This window comes from Ciconia boyciana, chromosome 15 (assembly GCF_034638445.1).
Source record: "Ciconia boyciana chromosome 15, ASM3463844v1, whole genome shotgun sequence".
NCBI classification, from domain to species: Eukaryota; Metazoa; Chordata; class Aves; order Ciconiiformes; family Ciconiidae; genus Ciconia; species Ciconia boyciana.
Genome location: NC_132948.1, coordinates 4,753,208 through 4,778,185, shown reverse-complemented (window position 1 = coordinate 4,778,185; position 24,978 = coordinate 4,753,208). Strand labels below are relative to the sequence as shown.

Below are 24,978 nucleotides of genomic sequence, written 5' to 3'. Positions count from 1 at the left end.
AACTTTAATTTCTGCATTTAAAACAAAGCAGAGCTATATCAAAAATAACCAAGCCATTTCCACTAGGATAGCATGATTTTAGAGCACGTCATTTTTAACTGAGAATGTTTGGTATTTTTGTAGTTAATTAAAGGGTTTGTAGCTTGTAGTCAGTGATCCCATACTGACAGGTTTGTGCGAAGCCATTCCTGAGTCTGTTTCTTGGTGATTTTCATTGCAGTCAGGAACCAGGTTCTCTCACTCTTACCTCCAAGATACTGTTATTTCTCATAGTTCCCATTGGTGCTTCTTTACAGTAAAGGAGGTGAGTGTTTTAAAGATGGTGTTCCTTCTTTGGCAGCTCAGCTTTGCTCTTTCCTGCATGGCTTAGTCTGGTGTTGGCAGGTTTGTCCAGGCCCAGCTTGATGAAGGCTGAGCAGCATGAAAGTCCCATCCACGCCCTGGCATTTTTGCCATGTTGCATTCACATCCCTGTCTTGATGGGATTCCTTCTTGGGCAGCCACAAAAGGATGTCTGGTCGTTCTAGGCTGGCTCATGGGGTTTGGGTTTGCTTGGTTTTTTGGGGGCAGTGGATTTTAGCAGTGCCAGCATCATCTTTCCATGGCTTCTGTCTTGAGCCTGAGACATCTTCTCTCATGGAGGCAGCTGACTAAGGGATTTGTATGAGGCAGTAGGGGCTGGAGGTTGGCTGAGCACAGCAGCCTTTCCTTCCTGTGGATGGCAAACACAGTTGGAGTTGCACCTGGCAGGTTGGTCATGGCAGTTACCCTTGAGCTAGCTGTCTTGATTACTGAGTGGAGGATGCCATCTGTGTGGAGATGAAGGTCTCGATGACATTGTGAGTGGATGGCAGCAGCTGACTGTGGCTGTTGGCGGAGTCAGAGCTTTGGTACAGCACCAGGCTGCTGGAGGACACTGTCAAAGGCACAGGCAGAAGTTCAGTACAAATTCTCACTGCAGTCCCCTTATGTGTGCACAAACTTGCATTTCCAGCATGACTAAAACTTCCTGGCATAGGGGCATAACTCCTTTTCTATTTTGTGTGCCATTCTATAACTAACTCAAGTACAAAGTTAGACTGAAAGCATTGATGGCGTTGGGGAGTTCAGATTTGAGGATGCTAGTTGATTGTTAGTGTCCTAGTTCTTCGCTTAGAACTGGGAAGATCCAACTGGAGTCTCTTCATGAGGGAGTCTTGGGCTTTTCAGCCTTGAAAACTGCCTGCAGGATTAGCTATGCATGGACACTGATTTTTTTGTCAGTGTTTTTAAGGCTATTTTCCTCTCTAGATTCTGAAGAAGGGTCCCATTTCCACAGTCTGTCCTTACACAGCCTGCACAGACTGTGCTCTGAATCTTTTCCTTGTACCAGCTTTTCAAACCCCCCAAGACACTGGTGGAGCCCTCTTAGAGAATGGTGAGCCCCAGTTACCATTTTCTATTTGGGTTTTACAGTGTTGGCAAGAGAAATGGCAGTATGAGGTTTAAGATAATAGTGGCTGCTGCTCTTACCAGCAGGGCTGGAGGTGAGGCGAGGGCCTGGCTGAAGGTGCTGGATGGTTGTGTCTTGGTTCTGTAAATGTATTGTTGGCGCCTGTGACACTGGCGTATGCATCCCAGACTCTGTGTGAGTCTCTGAGTCAGATGTGAATGCCTAGAGAAAAGAAAGTTAACAGTGCCTGGTTTCTACATCCCTTCTAACAGGCACGAGAGAAGAGAGAGCAGGTGCTGTTTCCAAGGAGATTAAATCCTCCTTGATGATGCAGTGAAGAGCTTGCTCTAATGCCTCCAGTATCGCAGCTGGTACCAGCAAAGGGAGGAGATAATAAAGATCATCCTGCTGGGATGGCATAGACCACACACCCAAAAACTCTTTGACAAGCAAGGAGCTACCTGCACACTGGTGCAGTTCTAAGGTGGGGGAACAAAGGCATGTGCTAAAGGCTGTTACCTGTTTAGTTGGTGTCAGGTTAGTCAGGGCGCTGAGATTGGCTGTATCTGTTATCACCATGGTTTGTGGTAAGAGGCCTGTATGTGTGTATTGGGCCACTTCAGACTTGGGGCCGTAGAGAGCTGTGCATGAAAGAAAAGAAGATCATGTGGATGCTGGAGCTTTGCACTAGAATAGTTTGGCTGAGTTGTTCTCCTCATGCATGCGGACCTGCTGTCTGTCTCTGAAACAGTGGGAGTGGAGGGATAGGGAGATGAATGCAAGAGAAAAATAATTTCATAATTAAAGCAATAATAATAGAAAAGGAAAATAGTGCTGCAAGCCCAAGGACCCAGCAAGTGCTCCAGAACAGAGCCTTTATTTTTTGGTTTGCTTGAGCAAATGAGTTCACATTCTTACCGTGCGGGTTCTGTATCTGGGCCATGGTAGCCATGAAGGGGCTCTGGTTGATGTGGCTCTGGACCTGCTGCATGAGGGGCTGCTGGTAGGATGGGTGCAGTTGCTGGGAGAACTGGACGGGCTGCAGGGTAGTGAGGCTGCTCCCCATGCTGTTTATTACAGGTACGCTCTGGGGCTGGGTTGAGGCCAGGCCTGAAAAACAAGGACTGATGGCAGTAGTGTCCCACACTATGAGAGGAGTGTGGCTGCTCTGCAATAGGGGCGTCTGAAATAGTCATCGTGGCAGGCCTGTCGTCGCAGGGTGATTTTTGGATCCTGCTTTTCAGGTGTTCTGTTTGTTATCTGTGATTGTGAATAGATTTCATGCCTGTGAAAATGAAGTGGGAGTGTGCAAAATGTACAATGCAGACAGGTACCATCAAACCACCTCTGACTTCCTGTGTTTGTTCCTGTGTACATCCTTGTGTACCGGTATAGGTTACTTTCCAGTTTAGTGATAACCTGATATGGACTTCCACTGAGGAGGCCTTGCTCAGAAGTAAACTCAGCATCATCTCACATCCAGTTCATATTAGTCTTTTTTTTTTATGAAGCTGTTGGCAACAGAGAGAACTATGCTGTAGCTGTCCAGCCACACGGAACAGAGTTTAAGCTCATTTTGCTTGGGCTGCTAAATTATGGAATTTGAACCAGTGAGAAAGAGATAGAAGGCTTCACACATTACTACCCTTTTCCCACACCTGTCCAGACCATGTTCCTGTAAATCAGCAAGTCTCTCCAGCACTGGGAGATTTCCACTATGTGGAAATCTCCAATTTTGTTTGTTTGTTTGCACAAAATTAGAACCCATATCATAATCTTGGGTATAAATGAGGAAACGGAAATTAGTTCACAGCTGTCACCATGGAACAAAATAAGGCCTCTTTTTCCCTGGGAAGAAAGTATAAGAGGAGAGTATACATTTTATTTTCCTTTATCTAATGAGATGCACTTTGGCAGTAGACTAGTCTTGGAATGAAAAGAAATCTCATACAAGTCCAGAAAAGCTGTCAAAGTGAAAAATATAAAAAAATAGTAATTACTGCTGTGGGTTCCAAAGGCATATGCTGCTCTTTGCAGAACATAGAACAGGATGTTTTGTCTTGCAAGCACTATGAACATGCTTCAATTTTCATAGTTTTAAGGAATTATTACATTTATATTTGGGAAGATGCAGAGCAGCAAAACAAAACATTGGCACAGGAATAGATTGCAAAAGTTCCCTTGCTCTTAAGATGTGGGTTTGTGTGTAATTTAATTCTAACATGAATAAGGAACATCTGTCCCTTAATTCCATTGGTACTTGTAAGTAGTGCTGCTGAAGATCCTTAGTGTTTGTGAAAATTTCCCCAGGTTCGTATCACTGCCAACTTAGTACCTTTGTCTCTGAAAATGAGGCAGGTAATTCTAACAATTATAAGTAGCTCTTTATCTGAATCCTGACAAGCAGAGTCATTACAGAACACTACTCACCTATCACCAGGGTGGAGGCACCTGTGTTGGTGAATGCTGGTGCTAGGGATGAGGTCTCACCAGCTCCAATTGCCATTACACCTGGCAGTGATGCCATGATAAGGTTCTGAGTTTGCTGGCTCAGTGCATGTGGATTTTGCTCTAGGCTGTGCAAGGCAGTCAGGGTGCTGACAGGAGGGAGAGTTCCTCCAGGAGCTGAGACCTGTGTGAAAGGAGGACCATGAAAATGCCATCTGCAGAAGGTTGAGTATGGCGAGTCCCAAAGCTGTGATAAATGTCCTTCTCCCTCTTCCTGCTCGGTCTGACCACTTGCTAACTAGAAAGACTTCACATTTGCTTGTCTGCAGTTTCCCTGTTCTCATCAATTAACTAGCAAAGGTCAACTGTGGAAATAGAGTAAATCCTTGCTGTTTTAATTCTTTCACGTTTAAGAAATAAGGGTTTTACAAACAAGAATGAGATTAGTCCCACTGTATTCTCTGTAGGGAAAGTTTATCTTCTGTTTTACAGCTGAGGGTAGAAGATGATGCTCAGAGACATTAAGAGGCTCAGGTAATTTTGCATAGTAATTTTTGCTGCGGAGTTCAGCACAGAATCCAGGATTTCTTCCTTTCTTGTTCACCTTTTCCTCTGAGAAATGCCTGTAATTTCCCTTTCTCCCAGCAAGTGTCTCTTAGTGGCCAGTGAGTTTTCAGATTGAGATTTTAAAGGAGTTACTGAAAAGTTTCCTTAGACCTTTTTCTCATACAGTATGTTCTTCAGGCTGCATTACCTGGCAGTTTCCTGCTGTTAGAGAGGAAATGTACCTGTTAGATAGAACAGGACTGCTCTGTGCTTGGGTGTCTTGCTGATTCAGTCCGTCCTTGAGTCATTGAGAAATTTAATAACTTGGCTGTTTTCTCAGCCTCTATAATGAACCACATAACCTGTGTCTATGCTCTAATGGGGTTTTGAGTTTGCAAGGCCCTTTGGAGACCTGTAGTTGAAGTACTGTGGAACAGCAAAATAGCATTCTAATAATTTGGCTGATAGAGAAAGTTCGATGCTTTACATTATACTTTTTTTTTTCCTCCCCTCAGACAAAAAGCTGTAAGGAATCTTTATTAGGAGTACGCATCAACAGGTTAAACAGTGGGACAAATCACTTTGATATCAATTTTAGAAGACAGCTGTAGAAGATTTTTAGCACCTCATGAAAGACTTATTTTCTTCAGGAAGAGACCAGAAAGCCAGCAAAGTGAGTGACTGATGAGATTTAAATCATACTCATTTATAGTGAACTTAACTTTGCCTCAGACCAGTAGGCACTAACGCAAACTTCTGCCAACTGATTCCCTGCAAGCAAGGGAGCATGTGCAAACTGAAAACGATCAGTCATGTAGTTCTAGTGCTTCATTGCTAAATGTGGGAAAAGGTGTTGTCAAATCTCAAAAGGAAATTTGCTTTGAGAAGGCAGATTGCTACAATCTAGATATCCAGTAAATGTTTCAATGGATTGTGCTGCATACAGGCTGTTGGGCTTAATTTTTACAGGTAAGATAGATCTAAGTACGGGTCTCTGTTCTGTTAATCCCATTGGTGTCTGATCAACTATCTTGAGATGTATAGAGTTCAAATGAGGGTTGGAGATGAGATTACGAGAATCTCACTGGGGAAAGGAGAGAACAGGGTTTCCTGCAAAGAAGGAAATCATGTCATACCTTGAGTTTTGTTTTTTCAGAATAGAGTGTTTTGATTGCTTGTAAGGAAATGGCTATACTTCTTGCTTTCATGCTCTGATATCTGCCCTCACCAGCAGTCTAGAGGGCACATATATCTCAGGACTGCTCATGTTACATGGTCAGTGCAAAGTAGCTATGTAATATCTCTATAAGAAGGTGGTTTTAAGAGTATTCTAGGAAAAACTACTTCTGAATAGTCCATATTGTGACCACAGGCAGAGGACCTGACATCCTCCAGTCACCAGAACTTAAGTATACATCACTTACCAGCTTAGTGTCTGTGCTCAGTAGGTTCTGGCTGGGCTCCAGTCCAGGGGGAGAAACCTGATGCAGGATGGTTTGGGTGGTCACCATGGAGCTGTTCCCATGGTGGTTGCTGCTGGAGGACTCTGCCTCACTGACTGGTTGCTGGTTGTACCTCACTCCTGCATCACAACAGGAAGGAAACTGGTTGTCAAAAATGAGAAACTGAGGAACTTTGGCAAGCGCTAAATTCAGTTTCCTTTGCAGGGGCTTGCCTTTAGATGTTCGAGGCAGAGACAAGGAGGGTAGTAGGGGAACCAGGAGAACAGGCATTCTTGCCACCCTGCCCTGGCTTTCCCCTGTAACTTGATGCAACTGCTTCCTCAAATACTGATTTTAAGGTATGGCTGTGTGCGCTGCACAGAGCAAGCAGGGTTCACTAGAAACCACCCCTCTGGATGTGGGTGTACAGAGGAGAGTCTCAGTGAGATCATCTCTTCCCAGACTGAGAGCAATTACCAGCTCCAGCCTATGAAGCTGAAAAAGCTCTGCTCTCTTTGGATGGAGAATGACCTTTCCGGATGCCTGAAAACTCAGTCACAGAGTCTGGTGGTGCTGATATGTATTGGAAAGAGTAGGAGGCACACACATGAGCGAAAGGATACAGAACTGACTTGTGATGGCAGCCAGTGGATGACTCCTTGAAAGGGAATTACTGTCTGCCAGCCGTGAGGGAGTGCAGGATGTCAAAGAGTAAGTGAGGAGATTTGGCTGGAAGTTTTGTTACTGAACTTTGTCACCCTTGTGATTCTAGCCACTCTCCTCACTCGGAGACATGGTCTCTTTGTCACCAGTTCTCTTCCCTTGTAGCAAGTCTGCTTTTTCTATTTGTAGATTCACCTCCTAAAGGGCCCAACTTAGGAGACAGTTTTGGTGACTGAGTTTGGGTAGGTTCACTGGTGTCTCTTTCAGATCTCCCTCTAGTTGTTTCTTACCGTGAACTTTGCTGGGTGAGAGAGCAGATGGTGGCTGGAGGGAGGAAGAGTTGTGAGGAGTTAGAGGAGCAGGGGTAGGCTGTGGTCCGCTGAAGGTGTCCATGGCCAGCTTGTGCCGGAAAGCCTCCTCCTTCCTGCGGTTGGCAAACCAGTTGTAAACTCTGACCTCTGTCACCAGGTTCGAGCCCAGTCCCTGGGCCTGAGATGGGGAAACACCTCTCTGAATACACTCTGCTCTGTTGGGGGAAAGCACAAGAAGAGCCTTGCTGAGCTGGGCTTAGTCAGAGAGACAGAGTAAGTATGCAGCCCCAAAGTGGCTGTGGTCTGGCACGCTGTGTGGAAGGATCCCGCCAGGTACAGCAAGACTTGAGGCATTACTAATCCTTTGTGGACAGTGAATGCTCAGTTGTGGCATTTCATTCAAACGTGGCTGGTGTCAGTGGTGACATCCACTGCTGTACTTTTAGCCTGCCTCTTGTAGGCACTAGCAAACACCAAGGCCCTGCTGTGCCCCTCTTCCTCAAAGCCAGACACCCATCTTTACCTGTTGCACTCTTCCACCAGTGCCTCTCTCTCTTCTTTGCTGGGGTTTTTCTGTCTCTCATAGGCTTGGAACAGGATCTGTTGTGAGGCAGGACCCCACTTAAAGCGGTTTCTTCTTCCCTTCTTGGTGGGCAGGTCATCTCCCATGGGCTCCTCTGTCAGGATACCCTGGCCAGCATGTGTGAATTCTGCAGGCACAAAGGGGCAAGGGAATTTGCTCTCTGGAGGCATTTCCAATGGTTCTGTCTATTCAGGTGCCTAGCAGGCCCAATGCAGCTTACCCTTGGAGAATACATCATACAAGACAGAGTGTTGACTCTAAAGGGGGTGGAAATAAAGTTCCATAATCTGCTAAGACTGATAAGATGTTCCTAGCAGGACCATATTGACCTTTCTCTTGCATGCATTGCATCTCTGCTCCCACCTTGGAGTAGTGAAAGCAAGTGCAGCTGAGTTTAGAGTAAGCATGACTGGAGTCCTGCTTTCCAAAACCATCCAAAGGCCAAATGTCCCATTTTACTTGCAACCCACCAATACAAAATTAAGTTAGACAGATTCCAGACAGGCTCATGAATGTAGAAGTGCATGCTGCAGGGATGGGTTCCCAGTGGCTGCCTGTAATGAAGGGGCTTAGAGAGTGTGAGGTGATAACCCGCAGTGGTTTTTCGCAGTGAGTACAGCAGCCTGCTGCTTTTTGCAGCTAGAGGAACTGTTGCTTTAGCTGAAATTGCAAAAGTGTAGTTCTTGGGCAGAAATTCTGTCTCTGTCATCTGTCCGCTACACTGCTTTAGTCTGAGGATGGGTGTAGAACTCTAATTGCAAATGGAGAGTATTAGTTTGCTTCTCTTTAGCCAGAGCGTGGGGTGGGTGGCTGCAGGCTGCTTCGCGAGGGAATGCTTTTCCATGTACTGTTTGGTTCACCTCGCCACTGAATACTGACCTAGACTTCTCTAAGCTTCCTGCTAAAAGTATCTTTTCCTTCAATTTTTCCTTGATAAAAATAGGGAGTAAGGATTAGCAAGGGAGAGCAGAGGCCTTTATGAAACTGAGATAGGAGGACAGTTGTTGCCATACTTACGCTGGGCCACCTCTCGCTGCTTGCGGACATACCAGGTGTAAAGGGCTGCCCTTTTTTGGGTCTTCATGGGAGTGCCCTTGTTGAGGTGTTGTGAGAGGTGAGATTGGTTCAGACCAGTAGTGTCCACCACCTCACGCTGAGGGATGTTGTGCTGCTGGAGGTAGGATTTCACCATCTTTGCTACTCGCCAGGGATCCTCTCTGGAAGGAGCAGAAAACACGTCTTGGGAGAGAGAGATCTAACACCTGCACTCAGCAGACCTGGATTCCAAGGAAGTGCACTAGTACCTCCTGAGGTGCACCTTGCATGTCAGTCCTCACCATTGCATTTGGTGAGGCCAGAGTGTTAACTGGCTGCATAAGGGAAAGCTGTTCCTCAATGTGGTACCTTGTTCAGTTTTGACTCTGCATTCAGGGTAAAAACTGCATGGTATTAGAGATGAAGTGCAAAGGATGTAGCACGAGCTTCCTTTAAACTGTTCTTTGTAGGCACTTTGATCTCCCCTTAGAAGGGGACTCTTTGGTTATCACGGGAATTTCCCAATAGATGGCCATAGTCTTTGCTGCCTTTGTTCATTTGGATACAAGGTTTTGGCCTGTTCTGTCTAGGCAATTGTCATCTGTAAATGATAGAAAGTGCTGACCAGTGACATAAGCAAGGGATGGACCTTTATGCTGGAAAGTAATGTGAATGTAAAGCATTTTTGCTGCTAGTGAGAAATGGTATGAGGAGGGAAGTGATGTTGCATTTCAGTATTCAGTTGGATGTTTTATGACTACAGATCTTTTTCAGAGTTGACATCTCTCTTCCCTTTCCCTACATAGCTTTTCTTCTCTATCCCCCTTTCTTTAAGGCATGGGTGCTTGGGGCAGATGTACTTAATTTTCCAAGACAGATTCACTGTGATGTTAGGCTGAACCTAGCTCATGCCCTGATTCTTGTCCAGGTTGGGTTGCCTTGCAGTGATTCAAGAAATGAAAACAGGCTTTCATCATACTGTCACATGACAGCTATGTATGCATATGTATACACCAAGCCATCCAGGATTATGTTCTTGCACATCTGCTACGTGTTATTCAAACACACTGATTCACATCTAGATCTACTCAAGCTTCTAAATGCAATAAAGAACAACAGGCAAACCACTAATTCCTCATATCGCCACCCTCCATTGGGGTAACAGCTGAGGGAATAGACCTATTTGAGACCTACTCACAAAACTTGAGAAGCTAATCTGATTCAGGATTTCATAATGAATGTGACTCTGATTTTTACATCTCTGATTAGAATATCCATGAAGGTTCCTAAGGAAAATAGAGAAAACATGACTCTGACTTCTTTGGGTGTATTGATTTTACCAGAGCTGAAAATCACAGTAGAAATAGAAAGATGTGAAACCAGGCAGTCTAGATCCAAACAGTGGAGGAGCCTCTCTACAGAAAAACCTTTGGTTCAGTTTTAACAAAGAGCATCCTTCTGTGTTTTCTATGTGAAATGTCTGGTGGAAATGGCTTGTGTGCTGTAGAAATACACTAGTGTCACATCCAACACCAGCATCAAAGGAGCAATGGGGGGAAAAAGGTACCTAGGATTGTGCAGAAACTGTCACAAGAACACACAGGTCTGAGCAACAGGCAGCAACCGTACTGTTCATTGCTTTGTTGACTCAGAGGTTGCCAGAGGCTGCAAAGTGATAAGGAGGACAAAGTCCACACCTGTTCTCTCAGTGCAAACACCCTTATCTCTGTTCCCCTGCAGCCTCTCTCCCAGTGGCTGGATAGTCCAAGGAGCAAGCTCCGCTGCAGTTAAAGTGTGACAGAAGCAGTGTCAGTTACAGCTTTCTGAAGAACCTGCTTTCTTAAAATAGGAACATTTCTCTCTTACAATGGGACGCTTGCTATAGAGGCTTCTATTTTCTAGCTTCTTCCCTTAACCATCTTTGTCTTTCAAAAGCCTCAAATTGGGCTGAACTTACAAAAGCTCAGTGTGTTTTTTTCATCAGTGTGTTGGTTTTTTTTTTCTTCTGCTGTCCAAACCAAGGAGCAATCTCCTCCCTTTGTATTTGTGATAGTCTAGTCAGCACCTGCACCCTGAATTCATTACACAAGTCCCTATACAAAGGAGAAGAGGCTCTGACTTGGAACCTCTGGTCTCTTAGATTTGAGTTCTGGCTCAGGTGGGAAGAGGAAGGACTGTGTTACGACTGATGGAAACCTCTGTTACATGTTGATTTACCTCCTGCACCCCAATCATGAGCCACTTTTGCCCCCCCTGTCGAAATCTTTACTTCTTTGTGGTAGGAATAAAGCAAGAAGTATCTGTGAGTCTTCTCACAGTGGTTAAAGCCCTGTGGTTTTTCTGTCTTCTTTTGAGACAAAGCAGGGAGCTTTGTGAGGCAAAACAGTGCAGGGGAATCTTAGTACAGTATGATTTCATAGGACAGTTGTATGAAATCCTAACTACTCTGTACATTGTCAAAGCAAAGGCTGTAATATCAATGCAGCAATTCCTTTAGGCCAAGGCTACATCACAGAACAAGTGATAGCAGTTGGTCAGCTGAACCCTCACATGAACCATTGCCCAAATACATAGTTCCACCTGCAGAGCCTTCACCATTGACTAAGACATCATAAGTTGAAACCTTTGCTCTTTCACTGGCGGTAAGACTGTCATTTACTGTCAGAGGGTAGGATTTCACCCGAAACCTAGTTCTCCTGTTTGTAAATGCACTAAAATCTCAATTGCTTCAGTGAGTCAGAACTGTGGAAATGGGTCTGCCTTGCTCAAGCTCTCCTACTCTCCAAGCCTGTTTTCTGCTTTTTAGCTTCCCTTTCTCCCCAGATGCAAGTTGTGTCCCCATTCCTCTCTTGTTCTCCAAGGTCTAATCTCTATCTCCAAATTCTTCTCACACAGTTAATTTTTACTTCCTTCTTCCTAAGTCTTGCTCTCCTGGCTCATCTCAACCACAGGGGCCTGGGTCCTCTCTCCATGCCAGCTTCCCATTTTCTTAGTTCTGAGGTCACTTTTTAAGGGCGTTTTCACGTCCCTTTTGTTACCTGAACAATAAGTAACCCAGGTAGTTAGTTATAAACTCAAAGGGAACAAGAGGCTGGTTGATAATTTATAGCAACATCTCAAATTTAAATGGAAAGTAAATATCAAGTTGTTAGCATTAAAGAAAACCCATTCCAGAGAGCTGGAGATGTAACATTCAGGGGACCTTCTCCCTCCTTCACTCTTCCTGACTTTTCTCTTTCTTTTTCCTTTGTTCCTTTCTTTCCCCTCCTCTTCCTCATTCTCTCTGTCTCGCCTTTCCTTCTTTTTTGTTCTCAGATTCTCAGGCAAGAGAAGCCTTCATTTCCCTGAGGTGGGTTCTGAATTGCTGCTTTGCACCAGACCTTGCTTAAACAGAGGTTCAGAGCTGTGAAGTACTCAGGACCATCCTCTGGCCCTTTCCTCTGGAGCCTGCTAGACAACCCTCACTGATGTCAGTGCACAGCCTGGAGCCGGGCTAGGCAGAGAGCAGGGAAGGTAAGACCATCCCAGCAGGGTTCCTTTCTATTGAACTTGGCCTGGTTTGCCTCATCTTGGTTTATATGTGGAAATGAAAGGGGTGTGGCAGCTTCATCTCCAGATTCCCCAGCTAGAGCCATTCTAAGACACTGCTTACACGGGGAAAAGACTGAACCTCTATCATATCTTTGTTTTCTTTTTTCCTCATGGAAAACATGCTTTTGTCCCTGCCTCCAGGGGAAATCTGTTGCTTATCTCAATTTCTCTCTTTCCTAATGGAATTTCACCCCTTGCCCTACAGGTGAATTGTTGCTATACCTCTCTCCATTTGCTGTACCTGCGGTAGTATGATCTGTCCCTTCCCCCAGGGTAGCCTCTCTTGCTTTCTACTCTGGGGAGTATCTGGGAATTACTCCACGCAGCTCCATCTCCCTACTGAGTTATTTATTCTTTATCATAGATGCAATTTGTTTTCTGTGTGGAGTGATATGGAAAGTATGTTTTTATTCAAACTGTAAGTCTATGGAAGATCAGTGAGACAGATTAAGGGACAAAATGAAATTATGTTAATTCCTCACTAGAGAAACCTTTGTCTGAACTGTCTTTAGCAGTTCTTTCTGTAGGGACAAAATCTAATCAATACCCACAGGTGCACCCAGTCTTGTGGGTGTATCTTCTCTACATGTTCTACTCAGTTTTGACTAGTGCTTTCCAAACTGGTTTCAACTTTAGTGGTCCTGTGAGGACATACTTGGTCTCTTGGTGCTGTCACTTTTTTTCTTTTCCAGTTCCTGGAAAGTCTAGTAACGGACACTTTCCTGATTCTACTTTATAAGCAATGGCTGCAGTTACCACGGAGACTTTCTTGTATCACTAATAGCTGCCCACAAGTCAATCTCTCTGTTAAAATGTGGTCTACAGTATTAGACCAGGAATTGTTAATAATGCCCAAAGAGGCTTCTGCCTAAAGGCAGAAGTGCCTCCATCTGGTTTCTGAATTTGAAATCCTTGGGTAGATGCTGAAATAGCTTTGCAAGCATTGAAGTTTTACTGGGAATCCCTGGGCGTGGAGATTCTTGCCTGCCTTCCTTTTAATAATTGCTGGGAGTAATTTCTATTATAGACTGTTCTGCCCTGTCTTACAATACTTATAATACTCTTTTAAGGATATTACCTTTAGGCATCTATTAATGGAAAGGTTTGTTCTTAAAAACAAAAAAAAATTTATTGGTAGGTAACGACTGCTTACATATTATCAAACCCTGATACTGGTTCAGATGCTTCGAATAGATTCTCAGACATACAGTTGCTTTTTTTTAAATCTTTGACCAGAAATTTGAAACATGTCAATACAGACTTCCTACTATTTTCATTTTACCTTAATTAATTTTGATCTATTATATTCCTCTCTGAGTAGACTCGTAATTTTTTGCTGAAACTGAGGCTTCTGGTCCCCTCAAACTGTCCTCAACAGCAGAAGTGAATTGCTCTATCCTGTGATACGGGGGACTGAGGAAAGAAAACTCTGATGTTTCAGAATACAGCTTTGCAATTAAGACCCAGTATGAGGCTTAGGAGATCCTTGTTCTTTCCCAGTCCTCTCTGCACTATCTTAGGGTTTTAGGTAAGTCATCAAATCTCTCTGTACCTCAGTTCCCATTTGTTAAATGGGAATGCTGCTCAACTGACTGTCTAGAGAGAGATGTGAGACTGTCCATTGGAAAGCATTAATATCACAGGCTTGCAAGAGAGGTAAGACTGTTGTGCTGAAGCTGGTAGTAAGCACAGGAAAGACTGGCAGCAAGCTCCTAGAAAGGCAGAGAGGATCAGAAACCAGAATACATGCTGAACTGAGGGTGCCAGGAAGGAATTCCCTCCATCCGCCTGTCTGTTCTTAGATCACAGCAGATGGCACTTCAGTCCTGCTTCACCCATTCATTACAGAAAATGGGACAAAGCCAGGTGCTCTTCTTCAGCTTCCATGGCTTCCTTTGTGGAGAGATACCTGATAAACCATCAGAAGTTAATGATCAAAAAGCTTATCAGGGTCTTTTCATCTATAAATTTATAAGACAAAAGAGAAATAATAAAGCCATTGGATAATTAGTAACTAGCCAGGGCCCGCCCGGTGCCACTGGGCTCAAACTACCCCAAGACCTGTACGCAGACTCAGGAAGATGAGAAGGAGACAGGGATGAGGGGAAGAAAAAGAGTGGAAGGGAGAGAGAGAATTAGCCAAGATGACAACAAAATGTGAGGAATAGCAGCAGAGACAAAAATGAGAAGAGAAGGGAAATACGTAAAAAGAATGGGAAAGAGGTAAAGGGAACAGAGGAGACTAAAAGATGTGACAGAGCTGGGGGAAGAGATGAGGGATGTACTGGGCCAGAAAGAAGACTGAATTACTTGGAATGTTTTCCCCACCCAGGTAAGAGCTGATCCAGTGAATTTTCCTCTGTTGAGTACTGCAGAGTCATCAACTCCCCATCTGCCAGGGAGCTTTCTTCTCCTAAGTATTTACAGTGAATGCTAACTCTTGTCATGCTGTTTTTCTAGCTCTGGCCTTTTGTGGTGGGATTTGATGTTTGCTTCTTGTTACATTTTATGTTAATTTCCTTTGCACATGAAAGGGAGTGATCAGAAAGCCCAAGAAATTCTCTAGATGGATTTTGGTTTTAGTGAAGATTTTAAGTGCAGGATGTTACTGCATCTTTTTGTCTTCTGTCAGCTTGTCATTTCAAAATACCCCCAAAACAGACAGGCAAGATTCTGCTTCTGTTGTGATAGATAGGTTGAATGGACCTGATCCTTGCTGGGACAAACCTCTTGGGTTGCTCACGGGAATTGTATCCCAACAAGAATCCCAAATGGGAATCCTGGTGAATGTTTCTCTGAGTCTGTAATGAGGCTTATTGGTTTGGGGAACTCTTCCTGTCTTTTGATTTCAAAAATGCTTGTATGCAAAGGCAAATTTGTGTGGCAGTAAAACCTGTAATTGTTGCTGCATATGTACTTTGTAGTTGTGACAGGCAGTGGATGGTAGAATAGAGTGTTCTGTCCAGGTTTTAACCTCTGCATGTATTTGGTGTGTGCTCTTTCTACAAGAAAAATCCCCACTGAAGTCAGGAGAACTTTGCACTCACAAGAATGACAAGAACAAGTTCTCCTGGTTTGTCTTTGACCAATAATCTATAGCAAAACCCAGTAAAATTAACAATATTAATCTCCTTAAATATAGTAGGGAAACATTACACCTTCACTTTACCGTACATCCTCAGGCAAATGTAGCACCAGTTAAGAGTGACCAGATATTTTTTTCTTTGTTTTTTTCTTCCTCCCCTGATGACTGAAATTGTGAATCCTATTAAAAATTTAAATCCAACATTCAGTCAGAGAGATGCAAATTGTACAGGTCTTGGACTGTTCTGGAGCCTGATGATATAAGCACTTGAAATATATTAGCAGGCTCCATAGCTCCCTCCAGGCATTTTATGTGAGATGAAAGGAAAGTTTGAGCATTTATAAAGAATTTGGGGAGTGTTTTGGGACTGCTAGTCCTGGCATGGATGAAGACTGCCTCTGTGCAGCTGGATCAACTGTGAATAGCAGGGACACTGAGTGGAAGGGGAAAGGAAAAGGGAGGGAAAAGGTAGAGGGAAGAGTGCAAGAAAGCAGCAAAGAGGAGCAGCAAATCTGTCCTTACTGTAATAGTCTTTCCACCACAGCCTTCTGGTGAGCAGCCTCCTCAGGGCTCAAGTTTTCCAGCTCCTTCATTATTGGAGGGGTAAATTCCTCCCCATCATCAGAGGTTTCATCTTCCGATAACCTGGACTCCCCCATTCCGTTGGGGAGGCTGGGGATGTCGGGACAGGGCTCCCCTTTCTCTGTCTGGAGGGCATTGATAGCATGCTGACTTTCACTCTGGAGCACGTAGGGTTCCACTTCACTCAGCGCCTTGATCAGGGTCTCCTTGGTTAGCCCCGACTCCAGCAGTGCTCCCAGCAGCTCCACTTGAAGATGACTCAGCTTCGAGACCATGGTCTTCGGGCTGGTGTCTCTTGGATTTGAATTTCAGGTTATCCTGCTTCCAGCTTCCCTATACCATGTTCCTGAGGTAACACGCCCGATTGTCAGGAGAGTGGGCACAGCACAGCCTCCCGTCTTTACGCCCCCCAAAAAAAAACAAAATACAAAATTGAGCTACTTCAGACCCCCCACGACTGTCCTGAGCCAGTGCTGATAAAGGGACCCTTGGCTATCTGTTTACATTGGAGCAATGTAAATTCTCCAAGGTTCATATTTATCTGTGTGCTTAGCAAGTTACTGAACTTTGGACTTCAGCACTGCAGCAGCAGTTTGCAAAGTGCAGAGGGAGAGAAAGCAGGGGGAGGGGGAAAGGGAGGGAAGCAGAAGAGAGGAGAGTAAAATGAAGGGATAGAAGGTCTGCAGCATGGAAAAGTAAGCTATGGAAAGAAAACTAGGTAAATGAGGATGGAGAAGTGTGGCTTATTTCTGGCCCCATTAATTTTAGAGAAGGAAGGAGGTGGAGTACCCACAGAAGAGGTGTGTTTGGCTGTGTGCTGTTCAAGAGAAGGTGCTGCTGTTGGAAGATTGCACAGCCCGCTCAGAGCTCTGGCAGTGGTGAAGTTTAGCCAGTCTCAGCCCCTGCCAAAGGCTTTGGGCTGAGAGAAAGCCACACTGACAGCTTCACTAGCCTTTGTGCAACCCCCCAGCAAAGAAGTGTGACCTCTGGGTTTATATGAATGTTCCCAAGACTCACAGGATGTTCTGAAGCTCCAGCTGACTTCTGTGGCAGAGCATCAAGCGTTAAATGACTTTTTCACTTCTACCTGTGGCTTGCTGGGTATCTTGACATGCAAATACTAGTACCTCCATTATAACTTGCTATGTTTATTGCTTAATTGATGAGCAGGAGCAGTGTACCCACATAATTCGGGGGATTACAGGGTTTGCCCCGCTCAGCTTGTGATTCAAGCACATGATAAAGAATAGCCCTGGGTGTTGGTTCATGCTGAAAGTCCCTGCCCTATCATCAATTGTTCCGCTGCTTCTGAGAAGTGCTCTGGGCAGGCTTGTGGTTACCATTTATCATCTACCTTCAGCCCCTCTTGATACCAGCCCTGCTCTAAGGTTCTGCTCCCACCTGTTGGGTGACTTCCTAAAACATGCTTGCTAGCTCGGCTGGAGTCGCTTAGTGCAGTTCTCAGGGAGTCCTTATGACTAAATTGTCTTTTCTGTTCTGAAAATATATGAATGAATCTATCTACTTTGAGTGGCTAAATTAATGAATAACTTGATGTGCACATGTGGACTTGATGCAGGAGCATCTCATGGAAATGATTCCTTGTGTGATCAACAGGAGAAGGGTTTAACACTGTTGTCTCAATGGAGGTTTCCTAGGGGCAGCTACTTGTCTCTCTTTATACACTCCCATGAAGCCTAAGCTAAGAGGAGCCTAGTAGTAATGTCCCAAGACAATGCTGCAGAGTGACGTTGGCCCGTTTTCCCTTTGTGGGCACCATTAGCCATGCTCTCCCGGCTCATGCGACAACATGCTAAGTCAGCAGCTGAAGGACAGAGCTCCTTTGCAGATTGGACCCCCTCCTCCCTCCAGGCACAGCAAGCTGCGGTGGGGCTGCTGGGCTGACCCTTTCAATCATGACTGTTGTTAACTGTTAGCTTTTGTTTCAGATGGAGTCTGCACCCAGACTACCAGGTCCCCTCACTGCAGTGAGTTAAAAAAGCTCAGATGGATACAGAAGACTCTCCGTGGGTGGCTAAAAAGAAGTAACATTTGGAGTCCATGTAAAAACATTTAATGTAAGAAATTTTCATGTGAACGTGAATATAAGACACCTTTAGTTTTTAAAAATTTGTTTTTCATACTCTTAATAAAATGGTGAGCTGCTTTGGCATTATTCTGTCGATGTTTTGACACAATTTCCATGCATTTTATTTTTTTATTACAGTTTTCCAATTTCCCACCCCCCCGAGGTAGACATGCCAACAATACTGGCTGATAACAGTATTTGTCAATTGTAATTACAGTATCCAACCATGACATATAGTTTCTGCATGATACGTCCTTATAATTCAAGGACTTTGCAAAGAGAGACAACAGATTGTGGGCCTCCTGCAATATGGGACAGAGAAGATTCTGTCATACTGTGTTACTTATTTCTGTCTGTCTTTGGCATTGTGATTTATTTTACCTAAACTAAGATGGAAAATATTACCATTGTTCCTGTTTAAAAGATTGTCCAATCTATGTTCTGTAAATATATATACCTGTTGAATGCTTGAGGGGGCATGGGGACACAGACCATTAAGTTTAGACAAAGAACAGCAATATTTGTCAAGGGAAACTGTAAAGAGAAGAAAACATAGCAACAAATTATCTGTCTATATTGCGTGGTTTCAAGGATTCCTCATGCACCCAGAAGTCCTGTTGCTGTTGCTTCTGCTTGCTTTGAAGACCCTCAGCTGCAGAGGCTTTTAAAACAGCCTGTCTTGAAACCAGTGAACTTTGAAGTCTATAAAAACAGAAATGAACATCTGCATGTTAGGACCTCACTGAATGCTGCAACTGGATGCCATGTGGAGAATCCTTAGCTGATTATGGAAACCTTTCAAATACTGAGGAGGTAAATATTCTCTATCACTTTATCCTGAAGGGCTTTTTCCCTTGGTCTATTAGAATTGACTGTTTTAAACTGCAGGAGCCTGGACAATTAACAAAACGAGAAGTAAACTTCTACACTGTCAACTTTACATTCACTGTAACCTGCCAGACTGTGCTAGTGAATGGTTCAGCACTCCATTAAGTATTTCAGATTCTTCAGTGCAGGAAAACCAGCAAGCTTTTCAGTGTTTCTTAAATGTTATAAATGGCTAGTGGTCAGACTGAACATTTGGGAAGCAGGAAGGACACTCCTGCTGCGAATTAGCCAGCACCCCTATTTTATACCCTGGCACTAAGGATTGCAATATCATATTTCTCAGATTATTACAAGTGCCACAATATGCAGTTGTGAGGCAGTAAGAATAGCAGAGGTCAAGGGTGGAAGCTGCAAAGATTAACTGGTTAGATTATAGTTCTAGTAGTGGAACAAGAGCTAAATTGTAGAGTGCCATAATCCAGACAACATTCTCCTGTAACTGAATTGTACTCAGGGATTTTGCCTTTATGAATATTTGAAAGAAAAGGTCTTGGTTTTGCTATAAGCATTTTCATCTATTACCAGTGCTTAGTATATGTTGATTTCCCTAATTGCAACTATTTGCTGGGGCATGACTTGATTCTCAAGTCACCCTGACTAACATGATCTTGGTAATCGTGGTAGGGGAAACTCCTGAAGTTTGAAGACGCCGAGTGATACCTGCTTGTTTTTCTCATGTTTGCAGTGTCTGTTTGTTTTTGTATTTTTTTTTCCTGCAGAATTGCTTGTTTTTCCTTAGGTGTAACTAATATGGTGGTTGAGACCCGTGAAATTCAGTGCTTCATTGACAAGACGTCAGCAGCTTTACAACATTAAACTGGTCAGCTTAATAGCAGGCTCAGGAACAATGTTACATTAACAAATCAGTTTGGATGCAGATTGGAGAAATACATCAATTAATAATCACAAGAAGTCTGATTTTTCTTTTAATGGTAAATTTAATAAAGATTATTTAAACATGTTTAACTACTTTGCATTGTCCTATGTACACTTAAATACAACTTATATGTATTTCTTTTTAATGATTTTCTTCTTTTCTCCTGAAGTAGCAGACAGTCTGGTAACACTGTGTGACAGCTATCTCATAAAACTGGGTTCCTGTCATTCTCCCAATATCCTTCCAGGCAAGGATGTCTTGGGTTCCTCTAATGGAATTCTATTTTATTGGTAAACAATAGTCTGTCTTGATTAACTGTTCCAGTGTAATCCCTTCTCCCCTGCATGTAATAAAGTAGTTGAATTACCAATTAAGTGGATTACTTAACACTGAGAACAACTGTATGAAAGTATAAATGGGTATACAATAGGAACATGATTCTTATTTTAGGCTTACTGGTTTGTATTCTGCTTATTACACTAGGGCAAAACCAAAGTAATGGACAGCAGAGTGCTGTGAACAGAATGCAAGGCAGAATAGACTCCCAAAGCCTGACTTCTTGTATCAACACCATTTTTACCTCTGATGTTTTCATTTAATGAATTTTATATCCATTATTAAGTGTACATGATGAAAAATACAGTAATTTGCTGGGATAAAGCCAATGTAATGTGGCTTCAAGGAGCATGCAGAGAAGGAAAAAACCCTAACTATGTTTATGATAAAAGCCCTAGCAGAGGGAGCCTGTATAGTTCCCTGAATACAGTGGTAAAATTACCATTGGCAAAAGGAACACAGAGAAATGGTTCTTTTAATAATTCTTTACCATTTTACTGTTCTTCCTGCTGAGACTGCAAAATGCTTTATTGGCCTCAATGACATTAACATTATTCCCTCCTTGAAATGTGAGAGCTGTTATTATAATGTTCACCCTTATTTCTATGATTGGGGAAAAGAAAGCTACGCAAGTGCCAAAACTGATTATTATTTGTGCATTGGGAGCTTAGTCCCAAATGGCACACAGGAGTGTGAAAAATGTGAGATAATTGTCATTTATATGTTGTTTTCATAGGGTTGGATTTCAGCTATTTGTGCAAACCCCAAGTATCTCAGTGGGAAAGGACTCACTTGAATACATGGTTTTAGTGTTCCAAATATATACCCATTTATGTTTTAATTTAGTCGTCTGTGTTGTAAATATGTGATTATAATAAAAAATGTGATTTTACAGAGAAGGAGGCTGGGTTTTTTTGTTGGTGCCTCCTTCTGTACTTTCAGTAGTACAATCAGAAGCAGAACCACCTAAACTTTCAGAGCTAAGAAGGGGGCAAGGCTACCTTTGGACTGAGACACGGGAATAACTTCCCAAGTTTCTCTTTACCACTGTTTGAGGATTCAGTTGCATTCAGAACAACAAATGTTTTACTCTTTATCTCCAAAGACATTTGTTAAGCTTTGGGAGTCTCAGTTAAACTGAGGCTAAGGTGTAACAACCATTAAGAACTGGCCTGGATGCAGAGTTAGAAGGCATGGTGTGATGGGTTTAAAGGCATAATGGGTTTAAATTACAGGCTGTCTCTCTCTCTCCATTCTTCTTCCTGTGTAGGGAAACAGGACTGTGTCCTTCTTCCCAGCCGTCCATCTGTTCCCCCTTTACTTACTCACTGTTTCTACCATCAGGGCAAGGATGAGATTGGAGAGCAGGAGCAGCTCTGGAGTTCAGTTAATGAAGGAGTTTCCCACTAGGTGGTAGCGCAGAGAATCATGTCACACGTACTGGTCAGTGCACATTTGAATTATTTTTATCGAGGGGAATCCCACAAGGATCTTACAAGCAGAATAGCCTAGCATAGCTCTGAGCTATACTGTCAGAACTGGATCTCTTGGGTTTTTTTGCCTTCCCTTTCTGCTCATTTCCATGCTATTTGTTCCTCCCAAAACCAAGCAGGGTGATAACTATACCTGTCATGTCCTTTCCTGAAAGGTGAAGTGTCTACATGAAGATACTCTGGTTCATTTTCCACCTCCGTTACAGCAGAATCAAGACATGGTTAGCTAAATGTCATCTAATGACATTTAAGCAATTTGCAGGTGAGGACTCTTTGTAGCCAGTAGTTTCATCTGATTTTTCTCCACCACACTTGCCTCTGGGAGCTACCCTTCCAATCATAAAAAGAAAAAAAAAACCCACCTTATTTTTGTTTGCTGCTAGTTTTGAAATACCTTGACAGGTCTAAGTAATGCATCAGTCTGCATCAAAGGTTCCAGACGGAACAGGTATTTTGGAAGGACTTTGTAATGTCAGAGTAAACTGTCACTGAAATTCAGAGTAAAGCTCTCTTGTAGGTCCAAAGAAAGACTGTACAAAAGGTATGCTGCAAAAATTATCTGGGGAATGCAAGCAGTGCTCCAATTTGCAGTAAGAGCAGATGCTGGGTCTGCAAGGAGGAATAAATTTCTCCTGTGAATTCATCCCACTGCTATCCTGTAATGATAGAGCAAGCTTGCGAAATCATTTAGTAGTCTGGTCACAAAGCCTGAGATGCTGAAAAAAATTATACTTTAATTGCTTATCAACTATAAATCATTTGTGCCAAATTAATGTGCTGGAAATTTTGCAAGACTGAGAAACTGGAAGCTATTTCAATAAGGACACAAAGCAGGGATATGGTTTCATAGATACCAATACCAGTTTTACATCCTATTCTCAGGGGAAAAAAAATTAAGAAAGGCTCTTTAGTACCAAGACAAGGCTGAAACACTGATTTATCTTTCCCTGCATTGACTCAAAAGGATGGAGAGGTTCTTTTTTCCTCTTGCATTTACTCTGTCATAACCAGTGAAAAGGGTAGCATGAACAGGCATCCCAGAGACACTGGGGTTGCACCACAGCAGAGGATTCCAAATTATGTGTCTGTTTTCTAACTGTTACTGTAAATTTTTCTGCTGTGCTGAGGGAGAATAAAGGCAGGGAACTTCTCCATTGTGCAAGTCCTACCCAGAGCCTGAGCATTTTTTTAACGGGATGTGTGCATGTGGGAACACCAGAACTTCCACCAAAACTGATCGACTAAGCTGTGTACCCCAGAGTTCTAAAGATTTTGAGCATGACTTGCTCTTCTCACCTTGCATCATATCCACCAAAGCCTTCTATACCTACCGAGATGGCCTCAAGTACTGTGTACGCGGTGTAAGTTGGAGGGCAGAGAGCTATATGGTCAAATAGGGGGGAAAGTTTTTGAAGGTAGTCCAGCCTGAGCTGGATGAGAGGAAATGTTAGCATTACTCACCATCTAATCCTTCTAGGACACCTACCTGCCATGACTGACCCCAGCAGGGATCCCAGTAAGCTAGTCAGTCACAGTACTTTGAGTATTTCCACCTCATAGTTGATAAATCCGATTCTCAAGCTGATTTTAGTAAGTGGGTAGAGTGCTGATTATGTCAGGAGCTCTAAGGTCATTCCTGTCCACAAGGCCAAAGGGCTGTGAAAAGCACAGAGGATTTGGATGCTGAGGTGTGACAACCCAAGTCATTTGTTTTCAATGCAAAAAGATATGGGCATACAGGGGGGAGAAGCCTTCAAAGTCCAGCACCATTTTACTAAAAGCACTGTTTAACTGAAGCACAAGAATCCCAGGCATTCCCTCCACCAAGACCAAGTAAGTCTGCATTGCATATACAGCATCTTCCTTCTGCAGTGCCCCAAAACTTCAGGTGGCTGGAACATGTTGTGGTTTCCTCTTTATTGAGGAAGGAACTGAGCTAGCAGAGATTAAGTGAGCCACCCAAGATTACACAGACAACTGGTAACAGAACTGAGAAGAAATGAGCCATTCCTTACTGTTAATCCTGCATCACCACTATGCACCAGCCTAAGTTTTTTTCCATTTCAGAGAATAAACAAGATGGACAAAATGGAAATCACTTATTCAATCCACTAATTGAAATAAACTAGAGTGGGCTCCAAATGCCATTTTAGAGGCATCTGGCATCACTGTAGATGCAATGAGAATGTCCCAATGCCCCATTAATTTTTTGAAGATCTTAGGAAAATTATATTAAGGCATAGAACTTCTCCATACTTTTTTTTTTAAAAACAAATACCTATTTTTACCAGACCCAGGCATTGTTCTTTGTTTTATATTTAATGCAGTTACATCACCTCCAACTGTAAGTTAAAACTGGCTCTTCTCCCTCCCACACTAAAAGGAACAATGAATGAGACTGCACAGCTGGACTGGAACAATCGCTCTGAACGCCACAGAGCCCCACTCGCACAAACTGCTGCGAGTGAAGTAACAGGAGGTAAGGATTACTCAAGTGAGCAAACCTAAGATAAGACACTAGTTCTGCATTTGGCAGAAACATAATCAAGGACTGAAGATTTGGCAGCAGCACCAAAGAAAACAGGGAGGAGAGAGATGAGACCGGTATCAACGGCTGCCAGTTCCTCTGCCTGGGACTGGCACAGTTTTAATACAGGGCTGGTGATAACATGAGGCATAATGATTTTTATTTGGTCAAGGTACCTCGAATGTTATTTTCCTTCCTTAAACAAATATTTTGAGCATTTGATCCTATTTATTTCACTTGCTTTGTTTAAAAGAGAACGAATTCGAACATACAGCAAACTCCAGAAACACACTGTGAATTTAAACACTGGAATTTATGTATTATCTTACCTGAACTTTGCATTTACCACCTAACCCTCCTTCAGAAGACAGACCCACCGCAACAGCAATTCCAAGCCGTTCGCAGGCAGTCACGTACTCCTGCCAGATGGCAGCAGTCAGCGGACCTGCCAGGTGAGCGGGAAGAGCAGCCGGTTTCCCGGCTCAGCACAGGTACACACCCGCACCGGCGGGGCTCTCCCGGCCATCCCGGACAGCCGCGCAAGCCCCGCTCGCCCTCCCTCGGCACCTCGCAAGCCCGGGGAAGCCTGTGCTCGCACCGCTCTGCCCCCGCCTCGCTTTTCCCGGTCGGGATCTGCCCGCGGCAGAGGGGGCGGGTGTTTGCACGACGCCCACCCCCTCACCCCCGGCCCCGCGGGCGGCAGCGGGCGAAGCCGCGGCCGTGCCCGCCCCGGTGCTGCCCCGCGGGCGCTGCCGAGGCAGGCGGGACGCCTCGCGGGGCCCGGCGCCTCCGCTGCCGGCGGCGGCCCGGGGAGCTCGGCGCTGCCCCGGCGCGGGTGGGTTGGGGAGCGCTGCTTCGCCGGCCGCCCGCTGCGGGACAGGGAACGCCGCTCGGGAGCCGCGCTTCCCGCCTGAAGCCCGGAGAAGCCCCCAGCCTCAAAACCCACCCGCAGCTCGCGCTCGGCTCTCCTGGCGGAGAAAGCTCCGGCTCTCCCGACCGCTCCCTCCTCCTCCTCCTCCTCCTCCTCTTCCCTCCCTCCGGGCACCGGGC

The 24,978-nt window shown here is 44.1% G+C and overlaps 2 protein-coding genes across 13 annotated transcripts in view; one reads left to right on the top strand and one right to left on the bottom strand.

Annotated features, from left to right (window-relative positions):
• Positions 1-18,513, top strand: part of C15H12orf43 (chromosome 15 C12orf43 homolog) — a 24,234-nt gene extending 5,721 nt beyond the window's left edge. The window contains exons 7-8 of the transcript XR_012045322.1: positions 17,668-17,796; positions 18,399-18,513. The gene's annotated coding sequence lies outside the window, so the exon portion shown is untranslated. The remainder of the gene's footprint in view (positions 1-17,667; positions 17,797-18,398) is intronic.
• Positions 107-24,978, bottom strand: HNF1A (HNF1 homeobox A). Of its 12 annotated transcripts, XM_072880533.1 has the most exons (12): positions 24,875-24,921; positions 24,258-24,373; positions 22,888-23,057; positions 8,443-8,642; positions 7,366-7,552; positions 6,822-7,057; positions 5,851-6,008; positions 3,863-4,064; positions 2,351-2,542; positions 1,952-2,073; positions 1,513-1,654; positions 107-916 (listed from the first exon to the last, which is right to left on the bottom strand). In XM_072880533.1, the coding sequence occupies exons 4-12, from the start codon at positions 8,615-8,617 to the stop codon at positions 789-791; spliced, it is 1,542 nt and encodes a 513-aa protein (XP_072736634.1). In that variant the 5' UTR covers positions 8,618-8,642; positions 22,888-23,057; positions 24,258-24,373; positions 24,875-24,921; the 3' UTR covers positions 107-788. The 12 variants fall into 12 exon arrangements, 5 of the variants coding, with proteins under 5 accessions (XP_072736634.1, XP_072736635.1, XP_072736633.1 ...); XM_072880534.1 differs by lacking the exon at positions 24,258-24,373 and having other exon boundaries at positions 24,875-24,978; XM_072880532.1 differs by lacking the exon at positions 24,875-24,921 and having other exon boundaries at positions 24,258-24,862.

What these genes read in the sequence shown, in the direction of transcription:
- HNF1A (XM_072880535.1), bottom strand. Translation starts at nt 15,993, where the DNA reads ATGGTCTCGAAGCTGAGTCATCTTCAAGTGGAGCTGCTGGGAGCACTG. An exon ending in GCAGCGAGAGGTGGCCCAGC is followed by an intron (nt 7,553 to 8,442) that starts GTAAGTATGGCA and finishes TTGTGCCTGCAG; the next exon opens with AATTCACACATGCTGGCCAG. An exon ending in TGCCTCCACCCTGGTGATAG is followed by an intron (nt 2,543 to 3,862) that starts GTGAGTAGTGTT and finishes CTTGTTTTTCAG; the next exon opens with GCCTGGCCTCAACCCAGCCC.